The 23608-nt window shown below is 41.1% G+C and overlaps 4 protein-coding genes across 9 annotated transcripts; 2 read left to right on the plus strand and 2 right to left on the minus strand.

Moving 5' to 3' along the window:
- The first annotated feature begins 247 nt into the window (after nt 1-247).
- Nucleotides 248-2415, plus strand: LOC119561063 (probable arginine--tRNA ligase, mitochondrial). Its single transcript, XM_037874904.1, has 4 exons — nt 248-438; nt 498-1662; nt 1723-2089; nt 2193-2415. The coding sequence occupies exons 1-4, from the start codon at nt 406-408 to the stop codon at nt 2344-2346; spliced, it is 1719 nt and encodes a 572-aa protein (XP_037730832.1). The 5' UTR covers nt 248-405; the 3' UTR covers nt 2347-2415.
- Nucleotides 2366-17853, minus strand: LOC119561064 (28S ribosomal protein S9, mitochondrial). The gene is made up of 7 exons (XM_037874905.1): nt 17711-17853; nt 17406-17621; nt 17169-17342; nt 16701-16786; nt 16283-16643; nt 2606-2768; nt 2366-2535 (listed from the first exon to the last, which is right to left on the minus strand). The coding sequence occupies exons 1-7, from the start codon at nt 17804-17806 to the stop codon at nt 2444-2446; spliced, it is 1188 nt and encodes a 395-aa protein (XP_037730833.1). The 5' UTR covers nt 17807-17853; the 3' UTR covers nt 2366-2443.
- On the plus strand, nt 4611-15831 carry LOC119561062 (transient receptor potential channel pyrexia). 5 transcript variants are annotated; one of them, XM_037874901.1, is made up of 4 exons: nt 4611-4823; nt 8109-8359; nt 12538-13882; nt 13942-15831. In XM_037874901.1, the coding sequence occupies exons 2-4, from the start codon at nt 8241-8243 to the stop codon at nt 15436-15438; spliced, it is 2961 nt and encodes a 986-aa protein (XP_037730829.1). In that variant the 5' UTR covers nt 4611-4823; nt 8109-8240; the 3' UTR covers nt 15439-15831. The 5 variants fall into 5 exon arrangements, with proteins under 5 accessions (XP_037730829.1, XP_037730828.1, XP_037730826.1 ...); XM_037874900.1 differs by having other exon boundaries at nt 4611-4801; nt 8003-8359; XM_037874898.1 differs by having other exon boundaries at nt 4611-4801.
- Nucleotides 17854-18274: 421 nt separating the features above from the next.
- LOC119560522 (ER membrane protein complex subunit 1) lies at nt 18275-22925 on the minus strand. Of its 2 annotated transcripts, XM_037873997.1 has the most exons (13): nt 22674-22925; nt 21966-22608; nt 21524-21670; nt 21144-21456; nt 21051-21071; nt 20342-20676; nt 20091-20285; nt 19952-20029; nt 19691-19892; nt 19479-19631; nt 19242-19412; nt 18945-19178; nt 18275-18851 (listed from the first exon to the last, which is right to left on the minus strand). In XM_037873997.1, the coding sequence occupies exons 1-13, from the start codon at nt 22766-22768 to the stop codon at nt 18691-18693; spliced, it is 2748 nt and encodes a 915-aa protein (XP_037729925.1). In that variant the 5' UTR covers nt 22769-22925; the 3' UTR covers nt 18275-18690. The 2 variants fall into 2 exon arrangements, with proteins under 2 accessions (XP_037729925.1, XP_037729926.1); XM_037873998.1 differs by lacking the exon at nt 21051-21071 and having other exon boundaries at nt 22674-22924.
- Between the last annotated feature and the right edge of the window lie 683 nt (nt 22926-23608).

The following is a 23608-nucleotide window of genomic DNA, read 5'->3' on the forward strand; positions in this document are numbered from 1 at the left end:
CTCACCCTTCTTAAAATGCATTTTAATATTTTTAATTTGATTAGTTTTTTTTATAAACAAAAGTGCAACCCATTCGGGCTATAAACTTAATTCTGCAGGTAAGAAAAGCTTTAAATTTGAAATATTTTACTACCAAAATTGGTAAATTAAGAGCAAAGCACTTATGATAAAAAATAATTTGACATTTTAAAAATAGTTTTAGTATATAATAAACTTCATGGAAGTATTTTCATGCGGTTGATGGACGGTCACACAGTTGCTTGTTTTCTTTTTTGTAATTACATTAAATTACTTTTTGTTTTAAAAAAATACCTTTACACTTTTATATGTTAAATAAAAGTGGTAATGTAATATAATAGATTTAGAATTTTAGCAAGTAAATAGAGCAAGCATTTCCGGAAATCGATGATTCGCATACGGCGTGCAATTTGTGAGCAGGTGAGGAAACATTACTTGATCTACTCTTTTTTAGACTTACCTAAACACCAATCTTGCAGCTGCCCCAGCTGAAGAACGTGTGCCATGCCCTGGAGGTGCCCGTTAAGAAACAGCAGCTCCAGAATGGCCGGCAACCGACTCTGGAATGGATTCTGCCATCTGCGGTTGCGGAACAGGAGCGGGAACTGCTAGAGGTGGTGAGCCGGCAAAAATTCGATGAGACCTTTGTCGAGAACGTCCGGATAGTGCCCAGTGCCGGACGCAGTGCAGCCAAGATCGAGTTCCAGCTGCAGCCACAGGCTTTTGTGGAGCAGCTTCTTCAAACCAAAGCGAACACTCTTAAGCCTTCCCCTTCCCCTGCAGAGCACATAGTGGTGGAGTTCAGCTCGCCCAACATAGCAAAGCCCTTCCATGTGGGCCACCTGCGCTCCACGATCATCGGCAATGTCCTGGCCAATCTGCACCAGCATTTGGGATATCGCACCACCCGCTTAAATTACCTTGGAGATTGGGGTACGCAATTCGGACTACTGGCACTGGGTGTGCAAATGGAGAAAGTCAGCGACAAGGAGATGCAGGCATCTCCAATTGAAACGCTTTACAAATCCTACGTGGCCGCCAACAAGGCAGCTGAAGAAAGTCCGGAGATCGCCCAGCGAGCAAGGGATCTATTCGCCGCCCTGGAAGCAGGCACTGATGAAACCATGGCCAAGCAATGGCAGCAGTACAGAAAGTACACCATAGAGGATCTGTCCAAAGTCTACAAGCGATTGGGCGTTCATTTCGATAGCTATGAATGGGAATCGCAGTACTCTCAACAGCAAATTCAGGATGTTCTAGACAGACTGCGCAACGCTGGACTCTTGCAACCAGAGCTTGATGGTCGTGAGATTGTCGTGGTTGATGGTAGACGCATCCCAGTCATCAAGAGTGATGGCTCCACTTTGTACTTGGCGAGGGATATCGCTGCACTGCTGGAGAGGCTCTCCAGATTAGAGTTCTCGCGGTTGCTCTATGTAGTGGACAATGGTCAAGCGGATCACTTTAATGCCCTTTTTAAAACAGCGGCCGCTGTCGAAAATCGCCTGAATCTGGATCAGCTGCAGCATGTTAAATTTGGCCGTATCCATGGTATGAGCACTCGCCAAGGAAAGGCAATCTTTTTAAAGGATGTCCTAGATGAAGCACAAGATATAATGCGAGAGAAACGAAACATCAGTGCAAGTAGGTAAACGGAATACTTACCGAAACCCATTAATTCTTACTCCCTGCTTTATTTTCTAGCCACCAAAGAAAATCTTTCTCTGAATGATGATCATGTATGTGATATCCTGGGCGTCTCGGCTGTCCTAGTCAATGTTCTTAAGCAGCGTAGGCAACGAGATCACGAGTTCAGCTGGCAGCAGGCTCTTCAAGTGAATGGGGATACGGGAATCAAGCTTCAATACACACACTGCCGCCTTCACAGTTTGCTAGATAACTTCAGGGAAGTGGATCTGGACGACATAAAGCCCAACTGGCAGCATTTCGCACAGGAGCCAGCGGATGCCTTAGACCTGCTCTACGAACTGGCGCGCTTTGATCAAAGCATTTGGCAATCAAAAGAGCAACTGGAGGCTTGTGTGCTAGTAAACTATCTCTTTGGATTGTGGTGAGTAAACCATGATAAAAATAGCTGTTTAAAGGATAGAAATTATGTTAAGACAGTGCATTTTGGACTTCATACTAATGTTTTCACTTATTTTACCATCCAGCAATGCCACCAGTCGAGCCTTAAAACGATTGCCCGTAAAGCAAGAGAGCTGCCTGAAAAAGCAATCCCAACGTCTGCTGCTCTTCCACGCTGCTAAAACAACACTGCACCGGGGAATGCAGCTTTTGGGCCTGCGTCCATTAGACCAAATGTAGACTATTGACACCTCAACGCTAATTGTTAACGTACTTGATATTTATTAAAACATTTCGATATAAAATGCAGCCTAGTATTGTAGATGCACGTGCCCGCTTAGCGCTTCTTCCACGTGTACTTGCGGCGTGCTCCTTCCTGTCCGAACTTCTTACGCTCCCGACGACGGTAGTCACGTGTCAGCAGGCCGGCTGCAACATAAATTGCAATTAGCGGCAATAAGCCAGTGGAGGCGGCTACATAGGAGCCTTAGGCACTTACCCAGACGCATTGACTCAATCATCTCTTGATCGACAAAGCTGCGCAAACTCATCGCGATGCCCCAGCGGATGGCTCCAGCCTGACCGGAAGGTCCGCCTCCCTCGACATTGGCCTCCACATCGACTTTGCCCAGCAGCTCGCTAAATTGCAGCGGGAAGAGCAACTGGAAAAATCGAGATAACGAATTGGCGAATGAGAATGAGATAATGTCGTGGCCACCGTTAGATGTCAAGTTCGAGCGCCCGAGGCAGCCATTGTACGGATCTCTCTGTATACAAATGATAGCGCTTCCTGTACAACAATGCGGGTAGATAATGGCGGAATCGTTAGCCAAATTAAATGTCTGTCGGCCGCGGCCACTAAACTGCAACAGATTGTTGCATGTCCGCCTGGCAATTAGCAAACTCGTCAATCGAGTGGGTGGGAGCTAACAGTTCGTCTGCCAGCTACGGCTAGGTGTGATGCAAATTATAAGTGCATTATAGCACTGCATCAAGTCCGGATAATTGCAGCGCCGCGGGCATGATCAGCACGCGCTGTCCCGTTAATAGGTTGGGTAATAGGTCGAAATACGTAATGGGTCAAGTTCTTTTAATAGTACATTAAAGACAGTTGGGAAATGTAAATAAACGAAACACTGTGTTTTATTATATGGATCTAGTCCCTGAGCCAGCCAAAAAACAATTAAAAAACCAAACAGGCCGCCAAAATCAACAAAAAGGAAATAATCTTGACTATAAATATTTACACTTTCATTTTGTTATTCTGTTAACTTCAGTAGCTTCAAATCATTGATAGAAGCCTTCTGAAGGAAAACTATAATAAAATTAAAATTTTTAATAAAGCCTCTGTCATTATAATTTTAATAGTAATTTGTTTAATGTATATTTCAAATTGATTTAGTTTGTATAACAATCATAGGATTTTCCTACATGCGATATTTTTTTACTTCCGACCCTCTAAGAAAGGGTTTACAAATAAGGGTATCTTATGCATACTTAAGTCAATCGAGGAGTTGAAGTCCCTTCGTAAATGACTAATTTCAAAAATTTCGTGCGAAATGAAGTTAATCAAATAATTTGCATCTTTAGTACACTGCTCTGACGCCAGTCCCAAAGTTCACAGGTTCCAAAGATCAAAACAAATCGTAATTCAATTTTTTCGATTCGACTGCGTGGGAAACAAAGTCAAGGGGCTTGACAAACGTAACGCCTAACAATGGTCGGAGGCGCACAGACAAAAACGTTATGATTAAAAAACAATAAACAATAAAACCGCGACAATAAAATGGGGAAAAGCCATTTTTAACTTTTTGTTCTTGTCCCTCTTTTTTGGCAAACCAAATCGACGATTGCCATCAATCACTGAAAAATTGCCGCATGAACAACAACATGGGAAAGAGACAGATTTTGATTTGTTTAAACAAATTGCTAGATGACTTCACGCAACAGTAACAACAATAATAAACATAATAAAAGGCTTGCGAACAAGATTTTTAAATTAATGTAGGTACACAACACACAAAAAATGAATGCCAAAGACGAGAGACAGAAATGCTTAATTGGCGGCGATAAAAATAGCAACAGATTTGCAGAAATGTGACGAGGCGAATAATAAACTGGTTCCCCCAACTTCAGGGTTCCCCAAATCCCAAATCTTTCGTAATGTCATCAATAGGTGTGGTTCGGGGAATTTCTGGTTGATGTTGGCGGTCTGGGGGTGGTGTTTCCAAAGGGAGACAGCCTACCGGCATCTCTAGACTTCAAGAAAATTCGCGGCAAAATTTTATTATGATTTAAATGAGTTTTATAGTTTGACACATGAGCGAAGTCGACACGACAGAAAGCCACGAAGATCTCGTTCGGCGGACAAACTGTACAAGTGTAACGGTGTCGGATCTGGGGATATAGTATATATACTAAGTGTACATCTTCTTCATTGGCGCTCGTTCGTGCGGCATAGTTTTGGACACTCATATCGCGTACAATATCATTTCGGCGCAGTTCTTTTTATCAGTCGATCCCACGTCGTTGATCGCGCGCCTCAAGTGTCGGAAAATATTACATCGCCCCCAAGAAAATTCACTCTGAACTATACATATATCCCAAGAAAAGGACTATTCTTAAAGCAAAATGTCGCGATCATTGATTGTTCGCGATCACTGGGACTGCAATTAAAAGCAGCCAAGCATTGAACGTAAAGTGTATTTTAAATAAATGTAGAGTATTAACAAGAATTTTGTGTTTACTAACTAAATAGTATTTATAATCCAACGGTTCTGAAGGCAATATTTATTGATTTGAATGAAAAGCTTGTTTGAAATATCATAATAAATTGCAATACATTATGAATTGCATTACATAATAAGTGCCCGTCTCGCCATAAAAGCAGTTTTAAATATATTTGAAAAATTTAAATCGATATAAGAAAAAATTCATTAATTCTTTTAATTTGTTTCTAAATATATAAGTAACTTTTCTCTCATTTAAGTAAAATAATAAACGACTGTTTAGTAATTCTGAATAAATATTTTTATTAACATACGAAAAAGGTTTTATAGTTATAAAATTTATGGATAGTTTTGAATTTAAAGTATACTTCAAATTTAACATGCGGACATACATATAGAAAAAAGTTTTAAAAGTTGGTTGAATAAAATTGTTTAAACGGTTCGAAAATAATATACTTTGTATCACGAAATTGTTGGCCATCTTTGTTTCTAATTAAAACTTCCTTAACAAAAACATAATTAAACATTTGGTGTAATTATAAATCTGGCCAGAACTATAAAATATTGCATTAATACTGCGAAATACTGCCCCAGTATCTAAGTACACTTGCCCTCATATCAGTGAAATCCAGCAATTTCCATTACAAAATCCACCAAATTAACAATAAACGATCTCTATAACCGAGTGCAGCTTATGAATAGCAATTGAGATTTGTTTACACTCGGTGCGCAGCTTTTGTCGACTGCATTATCCTTTAATTCGTGCACTATGGCTCGGATTCAATTGCAGCTGCATAGGCATACGAGTATATATAAATCGGGTCTAGTACTCAGTGGCTGTACGGCGTAGTGTGGGGAATGGGCATGCGCTTCAGGTTCAAGGGCATTATGAAAGCAACGCAAAAATAAGACTTAACTCAGTCCAATGCGTTTGCTCACATAATAACCCCCTTAAGTCCCCCACAAAAGCGCGAGTAAAGCGAAGAAAAAGTGTCAAATTGATTTCAATTATAATTGAATCAACGAGCGGCGAAAGAAATACCCGAGAAAGTTAACGAACGATCGCGAAGACCGCTCGTCGAATCGCCATTTCCACCGCTCGATGGCGGCGCAGTTTTCCAAAATGGCCGGCGGCGGTCGGCGGTCTGTCGTAACGGGTAAACGGCACATGGCACTTCCGGGCCCTCGAAGCCAACAAAAGCCCGTCCAACGCTCTATTTAAAGTCTAACACTTTTTCGCAAGTGCATAGATTCATTAAGAACATATTAATTGATTAGGCGAATTCCAGCAATTCACACAACGCGGCAAAAGTGGCAGCCAATTTGTAATCACACGGGGGCGTTTTAAAATAAACATTTGTTTAGTGTGTTAGCGACTGTTGGGGCCTCGCAGACTCCAGACACCAACCCAAAAAGCCCACACAGAAAAAAATAGAATCATGACAAAACTCATTTTACAATATTCAAGTCAGCATATTCAATTTCTTAAATATTTTGAATACCTCCTATTACCTCTATATTTAATATCTTAATATCACATTCGTTCTTAACAAAAAACATATGTTTTTTTCTGTGCAACAGACCCCACGAATCATAAACTGGTTTCTCAACTACGCACAGATTTTGATTAATTTGCTCGCATAACTTAGCCAGCTCAGTTTGGCCAAAGTTTTTTGCCGTTGCCTTGTTTATCGCCATATCTGTTTAATCAGTCAACGGATTGTTGCTTTGCCTAATCAAAGAAAGTTTCTCATGCGTTGTCGTCAGGCAAACAGAGACTCTTTTTTTCGTTTCTCATTAACTTTTGTTTATATTTTGCAAACAAATTTGAAAGATTCCCAGAATCGCTTAAGAATTGTTTACGGTAATGCGATGCCGAAAGTAATCCAACAAATGAAACTTAAACAAGCTTAACGCTTCGCTAACTAATTTAATCTAATGTGACACCGTAATTCCCTAGATTCCTAGCAATCGTGTAACTATTATTACACAATCTGGTGGAAGAGCTGGAAAAATACGCAGTTATACTCATAGATCAGACTATTACTTTTATCGAAACAGATGTTTGCATATCGCTATGGTAAAAACAAATGCAAGCAATAAAAAATTTTGTGGCCAAACAAGAAGATTAAGGGGGAATGTCAGATCGAACAATGGGAATAAATAAATTAGAAAGAAGAGAAGGGATAACTGGAAAACATTTAAAATTTTATTGGAATTAATTAAGTCTAGCAAATTAAGAAAACTAATTGGGAGGAATGACTTGCATTTTGTTAACACACCTTATAGATTTAATCAAAACAACATTGTCAAGGTTCGTAAAAGTTAATTGATTACTATTAAAGGAGTTATATAAAGAAGAACTCCATAGATTTCCCTACTAAACCGCTCCTGATTGTTGGAATCTGCTTACATACTGAATGAATGAGTACTTCCACATCTGACGTTGACATAGATTGTAAATAATATGAGCAAACAAAATCAAGAAAAAATAAGCAAATACAACATGGGTGTGGCTGAAAGGGGCGGCTAATTCTTAACCTAGAGGTTACGGATAGTATAGTTTTTGCAATACTAATAATTAAATAGTTACAAAACAAATACAAGCTAGATAATGATATAATTATCATATATCAGTTAAGGACTCATTTATAAATTCACTTATATCATGTCTTAACAATCTAGGGACATATTTGAATCTACCCAAATTATATGGTTAGTAATGACTAACTTGAAAGATATACACACTTCAGCAATACACTCATCTCGGACCCCCTTTTAAAGAGCAGTCAGAACCAGTAGCACTTTAAGATAAATCCCCAGATAGTCTGGCGATAATGGTTATGATTGTGATAATGTGGGCTTATCGCTGCGTCAAAAGGAAGGCGCTTAGATAACTGCGGCCACGAGTGTCGCATCCAACGCACGAGTAGGTTTCTTAGCCAGAGTCCATCCAGCCAACCAGTTAGGGAAAGTCACCCCAGTCAGTTTGAGGAGTAATCCAAAGAAAAAGTGACGCGAAAATTAATATTTGTGCAGATATTTGGGTTGTGGGTGTGCAGACCTAGGCGAGGTGCAGTCTGTTTGGGAAAGCTCAGCGGGATTGTTGAGTTAGATACCTCTTGAAAACCACTGTCCATAAACTTTTCACCAAACTATCGTTGCAGGCCATTGAAAATGTCAACCAGTCGTTGAAATTGGGCTATAAATTGGCGCTCCGGTGGCGTATGATATTGGAAAGTAACTTTTTCACATATTTATTGCCGATTGCAGGCGGTGACAAAAAACCCAAGTTGCATTTGCTCCAAGTTTTTTGCGCATATTTGCGCGTTTTAATTGCAACAACCACGAAAGCAGCAGCATTGACACCGGCGACGATAGCAGCAGCAACTTCTGGCCGTCACCATGGAGAATCTTGGCTATAAGGAGGGCAGCACAAAACCCCGCCGCATGACACGTTCGATCAGCGTCGTTACCAAGACCGAAGTGGAACAGCCGCTCACGGAGAATAATGCAAATAACCGGTAAGTGCCAGTTGGAGTTGCCAGTTTTCAGTACCTGTTGCAGTTGCAGAAATATCTGGCTACAACAAAATATATACAAAACATATAGCCGTGATTGCCGAACCCAAAAGTCGAAGACGCGGAAGCATTCCATGATTTATGTGACAAAGAATTGCCATCAAATAAAGCAACATGTTACTCGCAAAAAACCACCAGTTTCATATTTTTATAATGTGTGCATCAAATATGAAGGAGTTTAAACCACTTATTTGTGGTGTAGGAGGGTGTTACTCCCACTAAATGCGAAAATTACATCTGTTAATTTAATTTGGCAGTTCAGGAACCGTAGTTATTACTTTACTTGTTTCACATGTTAGTAATTAGATAAAAAAAAAATTATAAAAAATTGAGGGAGAGGCAAAAAAGGTTATATTGTAGTTGCTGATAGCCGGAATAGTAATTAGGGGAGTTTCAAGCAAAGTAAACAACACAAAATAAAAAAAAAGCCTTTTGTAATTATATTGTACATACGTCATTGAATTAAATATATTTTGCCAAGTGTAATATTCATTAAAAGGCTGAATTAATTACAACAAGATAATATCGTTTAAATTTAAAACAGATTCCTTTTTTTTATTAATGGCCATATTTATGTTATTAGTTTTCTTTTTGTATATTTATTATAAGGTTAAGGCCTATTTTAGGGTCATGGCATTTTTCATTGATTAAAAATACACAACCTTAGATTGTTTATGATATTTGCCGCCTTCTATTTCAACATCTTGTTAAAATCTTTTTTTAGAATAACCTTACTTATACAAACTCTAAAGTACACTCCAAAGTGAAATGCGCCGAAGATTTTCACTCCCACTCGCTCCGAATTCGCAGACTTTTTGGAGATTGCTCACTCTCTCTGAAGTATCTTGCTCTGTAAATACCCTTAATTTACAGCTGCGGTCAAAATAATGGGACTTAATATGACTCTTACAAACTGGGCTTTTTAATTTGTCGAAAATTAATTAAAGGTTTTGCTATATTATCTTAATAATGAAGTAAATTGAAAATTCAATTCTTTAAAAATCAATCTGTACTTTATAAAATCAATTTTAAATCAATAATGAACTGGATTTATGGTTCTATGAAAAAGTTTAAAAACTAATCACTGTAATCACTTGAAAAAGTATCTACTTTAGTTTAGCGGAATTGAATATCAGGCTTTTTAATACAAACAGTAAAACTATCTATTAAATCAAACTTTAATTAACAAACAAACAATCTATATTTTTTTAAATCAATATTTAAAGTTAAAACTTAAACATCACTAATTAACTAGGCTGAAAGGAAACACTGACTTATCACTTTCTTTACGAATAGACAAAGATATAAATAAAAGTTTTATCTTTAATTCCCCTAGCTAGTATTTCGACCCTACCTGTACAGGTATCGCCCCACCTGCCCTCCCGCTCTCTAGATTACCTCTCTTTCAATCTCGATCGACGACTTAACCAACGCTTACCGATTTTCATCGAGCTCAGTCGGTTTTGGAACAACAATGCAGGCGGACGCGTTCGTTGCTGGCTAAAACAGTGCGGAAACAACGAAAAAACAGTCACAAAATACGGCTAGAACGCGCTCGAAGTGATCGTCGTCGCTACATAAACAATAGCAAAAACCCCTAAAACAACGTCCGAAAAAATCGAAAAACCGACAGCAACAACAAAACGGAAGTGAAAAATTCGCGTTTTTTCACACAACATTTTGCATTTTCCGCCCGTTAGACACAATTGTCTAGGCCCCCACAAAAGGCCCCCATTGTGAGGCACTTGTCCCGTTCCGACCCCATCCAGCCCGAACCGATCCGATACGATACGATCCGTAGTCCGTATTCTGTGGATCGGTCGACTGTCGGGACGGGCTCTCCCATGTATTTCGGAAATGAAATTAGAAATTGAAAACAGCTCATTGGCGAATTGGCATCATCCGTGGATATGGCTGCAAACGGTGTACGTATTCAGTCCAAGTCGGATACCCAGATTCCCGGCTTAAGTGCCCAACAAAGGCAGTGGCTGTGGCGGTCGTAGTGCTTTAGTTATACAACAAGTGCAGCAGCTGCTGACCATGGACGAGGTCTGAAATTATGCAGGGTTATGCATCGTGCAACCATGCTGAGCAGACCCGAGTTGGCGACCAAGAAAATAAAACAAATTCTACCGGCGCAGTCGGTAAAACCATCAACGTACGACAACAGTGAATACTGAACAGTGAAACAACCAAAACCGCTTTAAGCAAGCCGCCAACTTTGCATAACTCCCAACGCACAAATAATACACAATAATTATTTAAAATTATGCATGCTCGAAAAGTCAACAGATCTCGAACTCTGTTGCTCAGTGCCATTTAAGCAATGGGGAATATATGTTTACAAATCTATAAAAAGTTTTACTGCTCGAGATGAGAGTGGAGACAAAGAGAAGTGCGAGACTATCTAATGGCTTTGTTTTATTTTTTACCAAACTCAGACAGCTGTACTAAATGCTAAATTGTTGGTTTAACGATCTTTGGAAGCATCAAATTAATTACAAGTTCTTACTCCCCAGTAATTACAAGTTCCTAATAAAACCCTAAACAAGTTAGAAACAGAAGGCAACGCAATTTAGAGGTGTAAAACATCTATACGTGATGTTTTCACTATAATTACTTCGTAGTTTGAAAGATATTTAATTGTTACTGACTACCATTTTAAACCCCAAGTTCCATTAATGAGTTGAATATGTTCTAATAATAGAAAGCCAAGTTAAAATTAACCGCAATGACATATGGGCTAATCCGCCAAATGGTCAGCCACGACCGAAATTAAAGAACTTTCATAATCATCGTATTTTTTGCGTATTTTCATAAATAAATGGCCATATTTTCATAATACTGTGGAACCATATCATATTTCACTTGTTTTGTTGAAGGAATTTCCCTGAAAGTTGAAAAAAATAACTTTTTATCATTCTTAGCTACTTTTAAGGGCATTTTTTATGTTTAATTATTTCGCAAGGAAAACATATGATTTGTTTGCACCTTTTGTACCAAATCTCTTTATTTCAATCTAATAAGAAGATAAAAATCCAAAGAGGGCGAAAAAATGGTCAATTAACTGTTAAAAAAACAATATGGAAAAATCGTACGTTGGCGACCGGCACTTAATTCAATAAAAAAAAAACATATGGAGATATTTCCTTGGGAACAGACTCAATAGAAAGCTACATGAATCCATATTAAAAGTAAAGTTATTGCATAAGAATATTCCGTCCCAATTCGCAGATATTTGCATTTTACTAGATTCAGCCAAAGTCGACTTCCATGTCGACCGCATGTTTTTTGCCAATATTATGAAAACGATTGATCAATAAATACCATAATTTACACTAAGCAAAGAACTAACAGAATGCTATCGAAAAGCAAAAAAAAAATCAGAAAAGATTTTTTTTCTTTTTTTTTATTTGCACTAAAAGCGTTTGAATGTACGACCCCTGGAAATGCCCATATGCCAAATAAATTTAAAAAAACTTCCACTGCTATCAAAATGTACACTAATCACAGACAAATTTCTTTGATTGCCTCGAAAACCATAAAAAACTGATTCACAGAATTTTATACCCAGTTCAAAATCATTTCAAACCCTCGAAACCTGTTTAACGTTAAGTGATTAGCATAGAGAAGTTTAAAAGTAATGTTATTCTTAATGATTCAATGCTTTGAAAATCTTGAACTCATCAAAATCCACTTAATGATTGAAAATCGAAAATCATTGAAAATTTTCCACTTATCATCAATCATCTTATTTTGACAAATCGATTCTAAGCATCTTTATAATCAATTAAGAGTAGAAAATTTATTTGAAAAGCAATAAAATATTTAATTTCAAGTTCTATTTGATCAAAGTAATGGAGTTTTTTATCGAAATTACTCAATTGATAGATACACATCCTAACAAACAAAAACAATAGTAAAAAAACCAATCATAAAAAAACCAAGGAGGTCCTACTGTACTGATCGGTGTTAGAATAGGCAATTCCAAGTTCTCATGGCATATGAGAATCTTCCACCAATCAAAGTTCTTTGTTGGGAGTTATCCAACCGTAGAACATCTGTGCAACTTTTAATGCATCTGTACAACTCATCCTCTAATCGCTATGCATCTCCAACAGTTTCAAATCGATTCCACCCAACTTGATGGTGCGATGGCGGAACAACACTGACGCCATGATCGAAGCTCAGTACCCGACCGCTGGAGAATTCGAATACATGGAGTGTGGACCGTCGCCGCCGGCGGAGAGTGCGCCGAGCATGTACGACAGCTTCGAGGAGCCGACCAGCGAGCTGAGCGTCCAGATATGCAACGATACTCTGCGGATCAGCCTGATCGACCAGATGAAGAGTGCCGCGGGTCGCGTCAAGTTCTTCGAGGACATCGAGCAGAGCAACGTGGTGGCAGAGGGCATCCGGGCTCACTTCGAGTCCGCCTCGAAGCTGGAGAAGAATCTCAGCTACCTGTGGGCCGCCTACCTCAAGCGCTGGGATCTGATCGAGAGTCTGCTGGAGGTGGGAGCCGACCTGCACTTCTGCGATCAGAATGGTATATCTGCCTTGCATCTGAGTGCCTTCAGTGGATGTCTGGCCACCTTGGGTCTTCTCGTGGCCAAGGGTTTGAATGTCAATCTGCAGTCCAAGTGCTACACACCGCTGCATTGTGCAGCCTTTGGCAATGCGGCGGAGGCGGCCAAGTTACTGATCAACAATGGGGCCGACATATCCAAGGACACCAGCAAGCCGAACTGCGAGGAGAGCCTGCTGCACTGCGCCGTGCGATCCAATGCTCTGGAGTGCTTGCAGATCTTTATTAGCGAAGGCGCCGATGTGAACTCGCTCAAGCCCAATGGCACCAATGCCATTCACCTGGCTGCTGACCTGGGCAATCTCCAGTGCCTGGAAGCCTTGCTGAATGCGCCCAATGCAGACGCCAATGTGCGTATCTGCATCCGTGAGAAGGAGTCCACAGCTTTGCATCTGGCAGCGGATGAGGGAAACGTCGAGTGTGTGGACCTGCTTCTGGCCAAAGGTGCGGATGCCAAGTTGAAGAACCATCGAGGATTCACTCCCCTCCACCTGGCAGCTAGAACTTCCAGTTTGGATTGCGTGGAGTCTCTTTTGAGGAACGGCAATGCCGACGCCAATGCCGAGGACTTCGATCACCGCACTCCCCTGCACGCGGCAGTGGGAAAGTCGGAGAATGCCTACGACATCATGGAGACCCTCATCCAGTGGGGTGCCAATGTCAACCACAAGGACATCTATGGGTTTACCGCCCTTCACCTGGCTGCTTTGGATGGCCTAGTGCAGTGCGTCGAAATGCTGATCTTCCACGGGGCGGATGTGACCACCAAATCGAAGAAGGGCACCTCCGCGCTGAACGTGATCACCCGGAAGACTCCGGCTTCAGTGGCCATGATCAGACAGAAACTGGATGCAGCCATTACGCTGCACCACTCGCAGGTGAGTCAATATATACTCCACACTTTACTCCTACTCAAATTCCTTTATCTCTCTCCCAGGATCCCGTAAATCGCGAGGTGGAACTGGAGCTGGATTTCCGTCAGCTGCTGCAGCACTGTCATCCGCGCGAGATCAGCTACCTGAACACGTTTGTCGACGAGGGTCAGAAGGAGATCCTGGAGCACCCGCTCTGCTCCTCGTTCCTGTACATCAAGTGGGGCAAGATCCGCAAGTACTACATTGGCAGGCTCATCTTCTGCTTCAGCTTCGTGCTCTTCCTCACGCTCTACGTGCTGACAGCTTTGGCCCACAACTGCTACAATGGTAGCAAGAACGATAACACGACTATTCCGGCGCAGGAACTATGTCAGAAACAATCCATTCTGGGAGACATGCTCAGGAACAACCCCTTCGTGATGGAGATGCAGTGGTGGGTTCTGGTCGCCATCACTATAGTGGAGATATTTCGAAAGCTGTATGGCATAACGGGCTACTCCTCATTTCGACACTACGTAACGCAGGTGGAAAACATTATGGAATGGTTCGTGATAACCAGCGTGTTTGTCATATCCTATATCTACACCAACAAGACGTACACGTTTCAAAACCATATAGGCGCCTTTGCCGTGCTGCTCGGTTGGACGAATCTCATGTTGATGATAGGTCAGCTCCCGGTCTTTGATGTCTACGTGGCCATGTATACGAGAGTTCAGGGAGAGTTCGCCAAGCTTTTCATGGCCTACTCCTGCATGCTGATTGGATTCACCATTAGTTTCTGCGTAATCTTTCCTTCCTCGTCGTCGTTTGCCAATCCCTTTATGGGTTTTATAACAGTGCTGGTGATGATGATTGGTGAACAGGACTTGTCGCTGCTGATAAATGATCCCGAGGGAAAAGATCCGCCTTTCCTGTTGGAAGTCAGCGCACAAATAACCTTTGTGCTGTTCCTGCTGTTCGTAACCATCATTCTGATGAACCTGCTCGTGGGCATAGCAGTGCACGATATCCAGGGATTGAAAAAGACCGCGGGACTATCCAAACTAGTGCGTCAGACCAAACTGATCAGCTACATAGAGTCGGCGCTGTTCAACGGCTACCTTCCGACCTGGCTGAGGAACTTGCTCCATTATACAGCCTTGGTGTCTCCACAGGCTTACAGGGTGGTTCTATGTGTTAAGCCGCTAAATCCCAGCGAGAAAAGATTGCCCAGAGAAATCCTGATGAAGGCTTACGAAGTGGGAAAGATGCGCAAACATTTTGGTCATACCATCTCCTCGAAGAATTCAGCCGAAAACTATTTGTCGTACAAGAACAAGTATAACAACAATAATGGCGCTACGACGGGATATGTTCTACCCGATGCGGATCCGGATTCAGGGCAATTCACCACACTGACCACCAAGATCGATGATAACGCAGATCGGATTGAGTTCCTCACCCAGGAGATCCAGGAGCTGAAGCAGGCGCTCATCTCGCAGCAGCAGCAGGCCAGCAAAGTGATCGACAAGCTGCTGATTGTGATCTCCAATCAGCAGAAGCAGAATCTGCGCAAGTAGCAGGAGCATTTAGTGCACTCCATTCGGAATATTTATAGATCAGAGTTAGCTGTTTCCTAGACCTAAGGGGCTCGTTTAGATCCCACAAAAATCCAGAACATTGTTGATATTACGTAGCAGCGAGTTGTAGTTAAACCAATTTTGATATCGATGCGCCAGGCGCCCTATAATACGCTATATAGCCATATACCACACCATACTACACTATTATCAATACAAATACTATAACTAGCAGTTAGTTAAATTAGAGGCGAGCAGTTGGCAGGATTGATTTGTGGCTGGTTTCAGGCTGTGTCTTTGTTGTTTTGGCGTTGTCGTCAGAGAGTCGTTTATATAGTAATTTAATGCAAATTATTATTCTTAATAAAGTATATGCTATATCTATTGTTATGAGCTGACTGTGTTGTTACTTGAAGCTGCGGTCAGAAACTGGCGACTTATATCCAGGTAAAAATATTTAAAATGAACAAATTATTCCTTCTTTATAGCATTTTTTATCTCAGTTCAACTTTTTGATTAATGCTAAATTCAGAAATTTATTTTATTGAATTGATAAATTAAAATTAAAATAAAAAATGCATTTTTGCGATAATTAAAAATACATACATTTTTCATTTAAGCAGCAGTCTAATTATTTTCTCAAAATCAGAATATAAATAATTAAGTAAATAAATTATGTTCCCTGAGAAATCTGATTTTGTTTTCTAGTTCCATCAAAAAATAACTACCCCAGACTAATAACTATAAAATATAAATAAAACGTATCAACATATTTTGGATGAAGAAATACCAACTAATATTGAACAAAACCGATTTAAATATTAAAGTTAATGACTCGACTCACCTGCTCCTTGCAGTTTTCGTCCTCGAAGTAGGATATATCCTTTCCATTAATGCTGATCTTTCCCGTACCAGGCAGTCGAACTGTGACGTCGGCTCTGGCAGTTTTGCGCAGGCACTCGTAGGTGGTAATATACTGACGACCCTCCCCATCGATCTTCGGCTTTGGCACCTCCAGTTGCTTGGATTGATCCATCAGCGGTTTCAAAAAGCGTTCAATAAATGCTTTACTCTTATAGGCATAAGGCGATGCGATCAGACGTTCCATTGATTTTGTAAAGTTCGAATATTCGATATCGGCAATGCTCTCGACCAACAAAAGTTCCAGCTGATCTTTGGGGAGCAGCTGAAATCCGGCAATTTCTCTAAAAATGATAGAATGTCAAGTAATTGATCTAGCACAACGCACAAAACTTGCTTACAGTTTCTGGTTCTCATCGGGCTTGTTGCCGCGACGTAGCAGGCGTTCCTCCAGATCTGCCAACTTATTGGTTTCATGCACAATGTCCTGGAAATAGGAATGAAAATTATAAAATGAATATATCAACTCAACGAAATAAATTTCTTGATATAAATGATAGATAAGCAAAATATTGATGGTAAAGTTATATCAATAAGATATGTAAGCGTTAAAACCTTTGCTTTCTTTTAACTACACCATAAATGAGCTGAAAGCCATAGCTGCAAGACCACTTAACACCTTAGTTTGTTAATATAATTAATTCTTAAGTAAGCTTTAGAGTTTCCTTTAAAGGGGCAAACTTGTCCTGCTGGAGAAGCATTTAGCATGAAATATAGATGTTATATGTAGGTATAGAGAAGAAATACTTAATAAGTAGTGCCTTAACGATATTATCACTCAATTATCTTCGATTTTTGGATGCACTCACGTGGAGCAGCTGGAAGAAGTTGGGCTTGCCGGTGTAGAACATACTGTGGAATGGCCTGCCCGTCTCATCGAATTCCGCTGCCTTGCGGGCGGGAAAGACAACCTCGGGCGACTTCATGGCCGGGCGGGCCTTTTGGTCGTACAAGCCGGAAGGGAAAAGATAGGATATCGCCTCCTGCAGTTGGGTAGAGAGATGGGATTTAAGTGGTTAAGTAATTCCCATGACCAAGTCACTCACGTCTATATCTTCCTGGGTAAAGGTCTCCGCATCGGCGCCCATCATGTTGGCCAGGTGCCGCTTGCCAATCTGGAACTCCAGGTGCTGGGTCTTCATGAACTCGTCGTGCTCGTTGGCTCTCTTCAGGTACGACCGCATGGCCTTGCTGACCTTTTGCTTCTGGACAGCCGCGGGAGCAGCCTGGATGGTCACCTCTGTGGCAAACGGAGCCGCCGCCTGAAAGGTTATGCAAACGGTGTGTCTCAGTTTCGGAAGCAGTGAATCTAGTGAAGTTAAGGCTTCCAAGGCATTACTAGGGTACCAACCATGTAGCCTGTGGCCGGGGCAGTGGACTTGCATGCATTCTGAAGCAGATTCCTGTTAGTTTTCACTATATTTAAGCCTAAAACACGCAGTGCCATCCTTTCAATTTCGAAATTTCGGTGGAAGAAGACTAAAACAGCTGTTCCATTTTATGTGTTGGAAAATGCTAAATTCCAGCTGATGTGTGGCGCGCATTTCACACACTACTTCATTATTTAAATTAAATATTTTATTTAGCTTGTAGCCATATTTAACAACGTTTTTGATTAGTAAATTTTATTTCTTTTTTGTAAATTGTTTAATTTAACATTAGGTATGCTTGAATTTTATTTTTCTGAGGTTTATGGTTTTTTTTGATTTTCAAGGAATATTTAACCAAAAAACTCTTAAATAGACTATTTGACAAAAATAATATTTTTTCGTATTTTAAGTCACATTTGTAGTTTGGCATGGAATTTTCCATCATCATTGTCATAAAAGAAAAAATATCATGTTAATGAAAAAAATCGGGTTTTACAGTCTTTATAGAAAACTCTTTATTGAATAAAATAATACCGAAAACCCAGTTAATCTGATGAAAAAAATGTTTATTTACTTTACCATTGTCCTCCTTTACAAATGCTTTTATTAACTACATTTTTTTAAACACACTTTCAATGCTGATATTTTTCATATATGGAAATTTAAACGAACACAAATGTAAGGAACTGAAAAATGCAATGAAAACCTTTCAACAGCTAATTATAATTATTTGATGTTTAACGCTATATAATTATTTATAAATAATTGCCTAGGCTTAGCGTTGATAAAAAGTTTTTATCGCATTATGGGATGTAATGCAGCTACCAGAATTCTGTTATGTATATCAATATTCTCATCGCCAGTTCGCTTCTATTTCAATATTTTGTCCTCCCTTGTTGTATTTGGTCGCAGTAAAATGTTATTTTGTATATAAAGCAATTATTTAATAATAATGCCAAGCCTATTTCCACGCCTGCTTGAGCAATTTACGAGACGCTAAATGCTTAACAATCAACGAGCCCGATGTGAGCGCGACTAGCACTATGGAAATGAGAATATAGTCAAAGTCCTCCTTCAACAAATCGAACGTCTTTGATGGCGCCACGCGTGTAACGAACAAATCTGTAAAAAATGAAAAAAAAATGTGGGTTTAAATTCGAGTTTTTGAGGAAACAGAGCCTTGCTATTTCCATTACTTCATTGATAGTAGCTTACCTAAACCCGTAGAAACGACTAGACAGGTACTCTCCAGACCACTGGGTGCGGTATAAATATTGCGCAGACGGGCGACCGTCTGGTTGTAATTTATATGGCTTTCCGTTGGCAAAGGCAACTCGGGTATATAGGGAATGGCTCCCTCCTCACGTCCTTGAGTCGTGGATGCAATAGGACGACGGGGATCCAGCAAATGCCATGGCATTTCGATAATGGAACCACTGGCAGTGCCGACTAAAAAATTGGAAAATTATCATTACCTCATGTTTTAATGATATTACTTTAATAAACACTTACTCAGCACATGCTTGTTAGTAATTCCGCGCTCTGTGATTGTCTCCCTCAGAGCCTCAACAATGGTGGGGAGTATATAAGACTGACGCTCCACAAGAGGCATTGGTGGAGCCTGCAAGGAACTCCAAACACTGTTGTTTGCCTGAGCCTTACCCTCGTACAGTTCAATGGAGGCTGTAAAATAGAGGAATTGGGTCAATATATTTCCACAGAATACAATTATCGCCCCGATTAACTTACTAATCTCTGTGCGTCGCACTTTCTCATTGAAGTAGGAGTAGGCAAGCCAGTTTTCTGAGTGAACAATGCTCAATGGAGCACGCACCTTACGATGCGTCATGGTGAAAACCACCGAGCCGGAGACCACATCAACCAGATACAAATTAAGCACGGCTGTGGGACGGGAGACATGTTAATGGATTTTAATATGGGCGAAGCGAATGCAGACTCACATTTGTGTGTGGCATCCGGCGCCTGTGTAACAAAGGCCACTAAATTGGGGTTGATGTACTTGTACAGCACCGATCGATCGCCCAACACACGTCCCTGGGAGTGGACATGCTCGATGGGATTCTTGCCGGCCACTCCGATTATCTGCTGCTCGGAGTTGTGGCCGCCAAGGCGGGCGTTCCAAATGTGCGTGCTCGACAGTTGCTGGCGGAAATTCTTCAATTATTTAATGGCCGGCAGGTTTAAATGTTTGGGACACTTACCCCGCCCGCATATTTTACAAAGTAGCCCGACAGCTCTGAAGTTTTCACATCGGCTGTGTACAGATACATGCCATCAGCCTATATAGGACAGTAAAGATTTTAAAACTCTATTAACTAATCATAGAATTTCGAATCTTACCAATGGACTAGCATGTTGAGGATACACATGAACCTTGTTCGAAGCATCCAATAACAGAACTCCCTTTACAAAGTCCTTTTCCGTTTCTGCCAGCAAGGAGAGCTGCTTGATCTTGTAGTTCAGCTGAATAAGACCGCCTTCCGCGGCTTTTCCAGTGATGGGATTAAAGCGATAGAGTACACCATTGCCATTGACCTATGGAAATAATAAAAGTTAGCGAAGGAGTTATGAGAACTATCAGCCTGACTTACGGCATCCTTGCCCAAAATAGTGCACAGAGGTTGAAGCGGGAAATGTTTGGCCGAGCGCTGAACAATCAGACGCATCTGCTCTTCATTAGCAAAACCGTTGACCTTGGGAAGATACAACTGCCAGTGATGCTTTCCTGAGATGTTGTCAATGCCGAAGACCTTTCCAGCACGGGTTAGTATAACCAGCATCTTGTGGAGGCCAAAGGAATCGCGGACCAGGCCAGCTCGCTGGGTGTCCGTGGGCGGAGGACCCAGACCGATGACATGAAGGAACAAGCTCCTAATCTGAACAGCTTGAGTGGTAATGCGGCGCAAAAAGGCGCTGGCAATGTCTCCTGTTTAAATGTAAGAGACATAAGTTAAAATACAACAAGTATATAAAATATAATCAAATAAATAATTCGAAATCGGAGCTGTAAAAAAATTAACAACAACAATAAACTACAATTTACTTAGACATTAGCTTTCTTGCCATTTTCTCTGCCAACTCTATTACGGTACAATCAAATTACATTCTTATTTATACAGTTGGTCTACGCAAAATAAGAAAGCTGTTAACTTAAATTATTTATTGGCAAACACGAAATGCATTGGCATTAAGCTAATAAGACATGCACAGTGCATTAGCAAAATAATGTGTATAAACGCAATAAAAATATAATTTTAAAAATAAAATTGCAGCCTTATATTTTTGTGGACATTCACTTACTCTCGAAACTTGTGAAATCCCCTATGGTATGCATTTTCAAGAATAAACATTTTAGATTTTTGCTTAAATTTATGGTTATACTAGAACACTCACCGGCCTTGCCCTTCATCTCGCTCTCCAAAGTGCCTTCCGTATCTGCTAGGGGCAGATCGACAAACTGCGAGTCGATCACATTGGCTAGGGCCTCCTCGCGCGACCAACGGATGCGTCCCTGCTGCACGGCCACAATGGACTCGGAACTGGTGCTGAACAGGAACAGACAACTCTTGCCCTCGCCATTCCGCTTCTGCTTACAGTCGAAGCTGTTCAGCGATGGAGTGCCAAAGTGCTCGGGGAAGGGCAGACTCTGCTCCAACTCAACCACAGGTGCGCAGTTATCCAGATACACGGCCTTTATCTTGAGAATCTGTAAGTAATAAATTAAATGCAACAGTTAGCTGTCATTTTATAAATATTTATATGTCAAAACTTACGCCAGAAGTCAGATCTGCATAAGCCAATAACTTGCGATAGTTGAAGCTTCCCATGGCGTAGCTGGTGCTTTGCAGACCACTGCAGACAGATTGGTCCTTGTTGACACTAATAAGTTTGCCATCCACTACAACAACACCATTGAGACCCTGCAGAATTTAGTATTTTAATAAAATGGTTATTACTTGATATATGAAGTGAATGCAACATCAACATACATCAACACAACATAAAAGCATTATTTAATATAATATTCACAACAGAAGTGTTTGTAATCCAATTATAAAAGACTATTTTTCATAATTATCTTAAAATAGTAATGTTATGCTGTGTATGTTTATGATTCATGACTTCATGATTCAGAAAACAAACTAACTAAATAATTCTCTAGCGCAATTTAACCCTGATGTTTAATAACTTTTGACACCTATTTGTTTTTCTTACCGCCAAAGCCTGAAGCTTTCCCTTGGACTCCGCCTCGAGCGAAGTCCGTATCACCTGACCGCTCTTGGAAACCAGATCCAGGCTGATCAACTGCTTGCCGTCCGTGCAGATGTAGAAGGTACCGCTGAGGGAGCAGCTCTCTGGGGTGATCCAGGAGGCCATCACCTTGCTGGTGCTGCCAGTGGTGTGACCCGAGCTGGCGAAATAGGCGGTGACCTCGAGGTGGCTCCGCCAGGCGGGCAGAACGTGGTAGAGCACGGACTTGCTGTAGAACCACAGCGCCTCCTGGGCCCGCTCCGTGTTCAGCGGCATGATGGACCACTCCCACTCGAGGGCGCCGATGTTGGTGTTCCAGCCGCGAACCAAAGCGGGCGCGTGTCCCTGGACGGTGAGCATGTCGAAGCCCAGGTTGCTGCCCATAGGAGCGGCGGCCGTGTCGCTGCTGTCATCGGAGAAGCCGCTCACCTGGAGCAGCTTGATGTCGCCGCGCGGATTCTGTTCGAGCACCTGCCGCCACACCAGTTCGCCGGTCTTCACGCACAAGCTGGCCACCACCCCTTCATGGGTGCTGACGAGAATCCGAGGCTGGAAATGGTTCAGGTCCACGCGCGACTGCTTCAGGGCGCCCACATTCACGCCTCGCCTACAGACGCGAAATATATCCGCCGGATTAACGCCGGGTCAATGGTCAGATATCGGGCCACTCACCAGTCGAACTTCTTGATCTGGTCTTCGTACAGCGCCGAGCAGGTGCCCAGTAGGAGCGCCACCGAAAGGCCGGCCAGTAACCACTTCTCCTGCATGTCGTCCGCCTTGCTTTCTGCCCTTCGACTCACTCGAGCTCTAATTGTTCAACTTCCGATGTCTTTTTATGTTATAAATTATTAGAAATCCACATTAATTCGAGTTTTCCGTCATAGCATCTGGCCCATCTCTAGTTCGGAATCGGTTCAGCTCCGTTCAGCTCGGAGTGGTTCGCTTTTTCGGTCTTTCCGTTTTGTGATTAAGTGATTTTGTGACGTAAGTGGAAACGTAAGTGTCGGCAAAACGTAAGCCAACGTAAGTGTCAGTAAAAGAGCGAGATAGCCTCAGCGTAAAAAGTAAAAAAGGGAGATGCAAGATGGAGAATGTGAGAATGGACGAAATCGAAAGGGAAAGGGATGAGAAGAAGAAATTGGAGCAGGGTTGGCTATGGCAGCGATAACGATATTTCACCGAAGTCGCATCCGATATTCAAAACAATGGTAATTCCGTGTTCGCACTGACGCTTAACACCCTGGCTCAGAGTACTTTGAATTATTCATTTAAGAGGCTTATTGCAATTATTAATACAATCTTACATTTTTTACTATTTTTTTGCGTATTATCTAACGTTCTAAAGGGTTCGTGTTGAATTTCAGCTGTAATTAGTTATTTTTTATTTTGAGAACAAGTAAAATATTATAAGGAGAATTTTTTTTTTGTGCTAATATTTATTTAAGCGTTGATCAGCCAACCTAATGGCTATAAAACGCATGGAAATAACAAAGGAAAAAATAACATGAAACATAACAGAAATAAGGAAGTTAACAAATTTATAATAGTGTCAGTTCAACATTATTGTTTTAGGACACGGGTACGATGATGTCCTCATGCCCAGAGAT

This window comes from Drosophila subpulchrella, unplaced genomic scaffold (assembly GCF_014743375.2).
Source record: "Drosophila subpulchrella strain 33 F10 #4 breed RU33 unplaced genomic scaffold, RU_Dsub_v1.1 Primary Assembly Seq354, whole genome shotgun sequence".
NCBI lineage: Eukaryota > Metazoa > Arthropoda > Insecta > Diptera > Drosophilidae > Drosophila > Drosophila subpulchrella.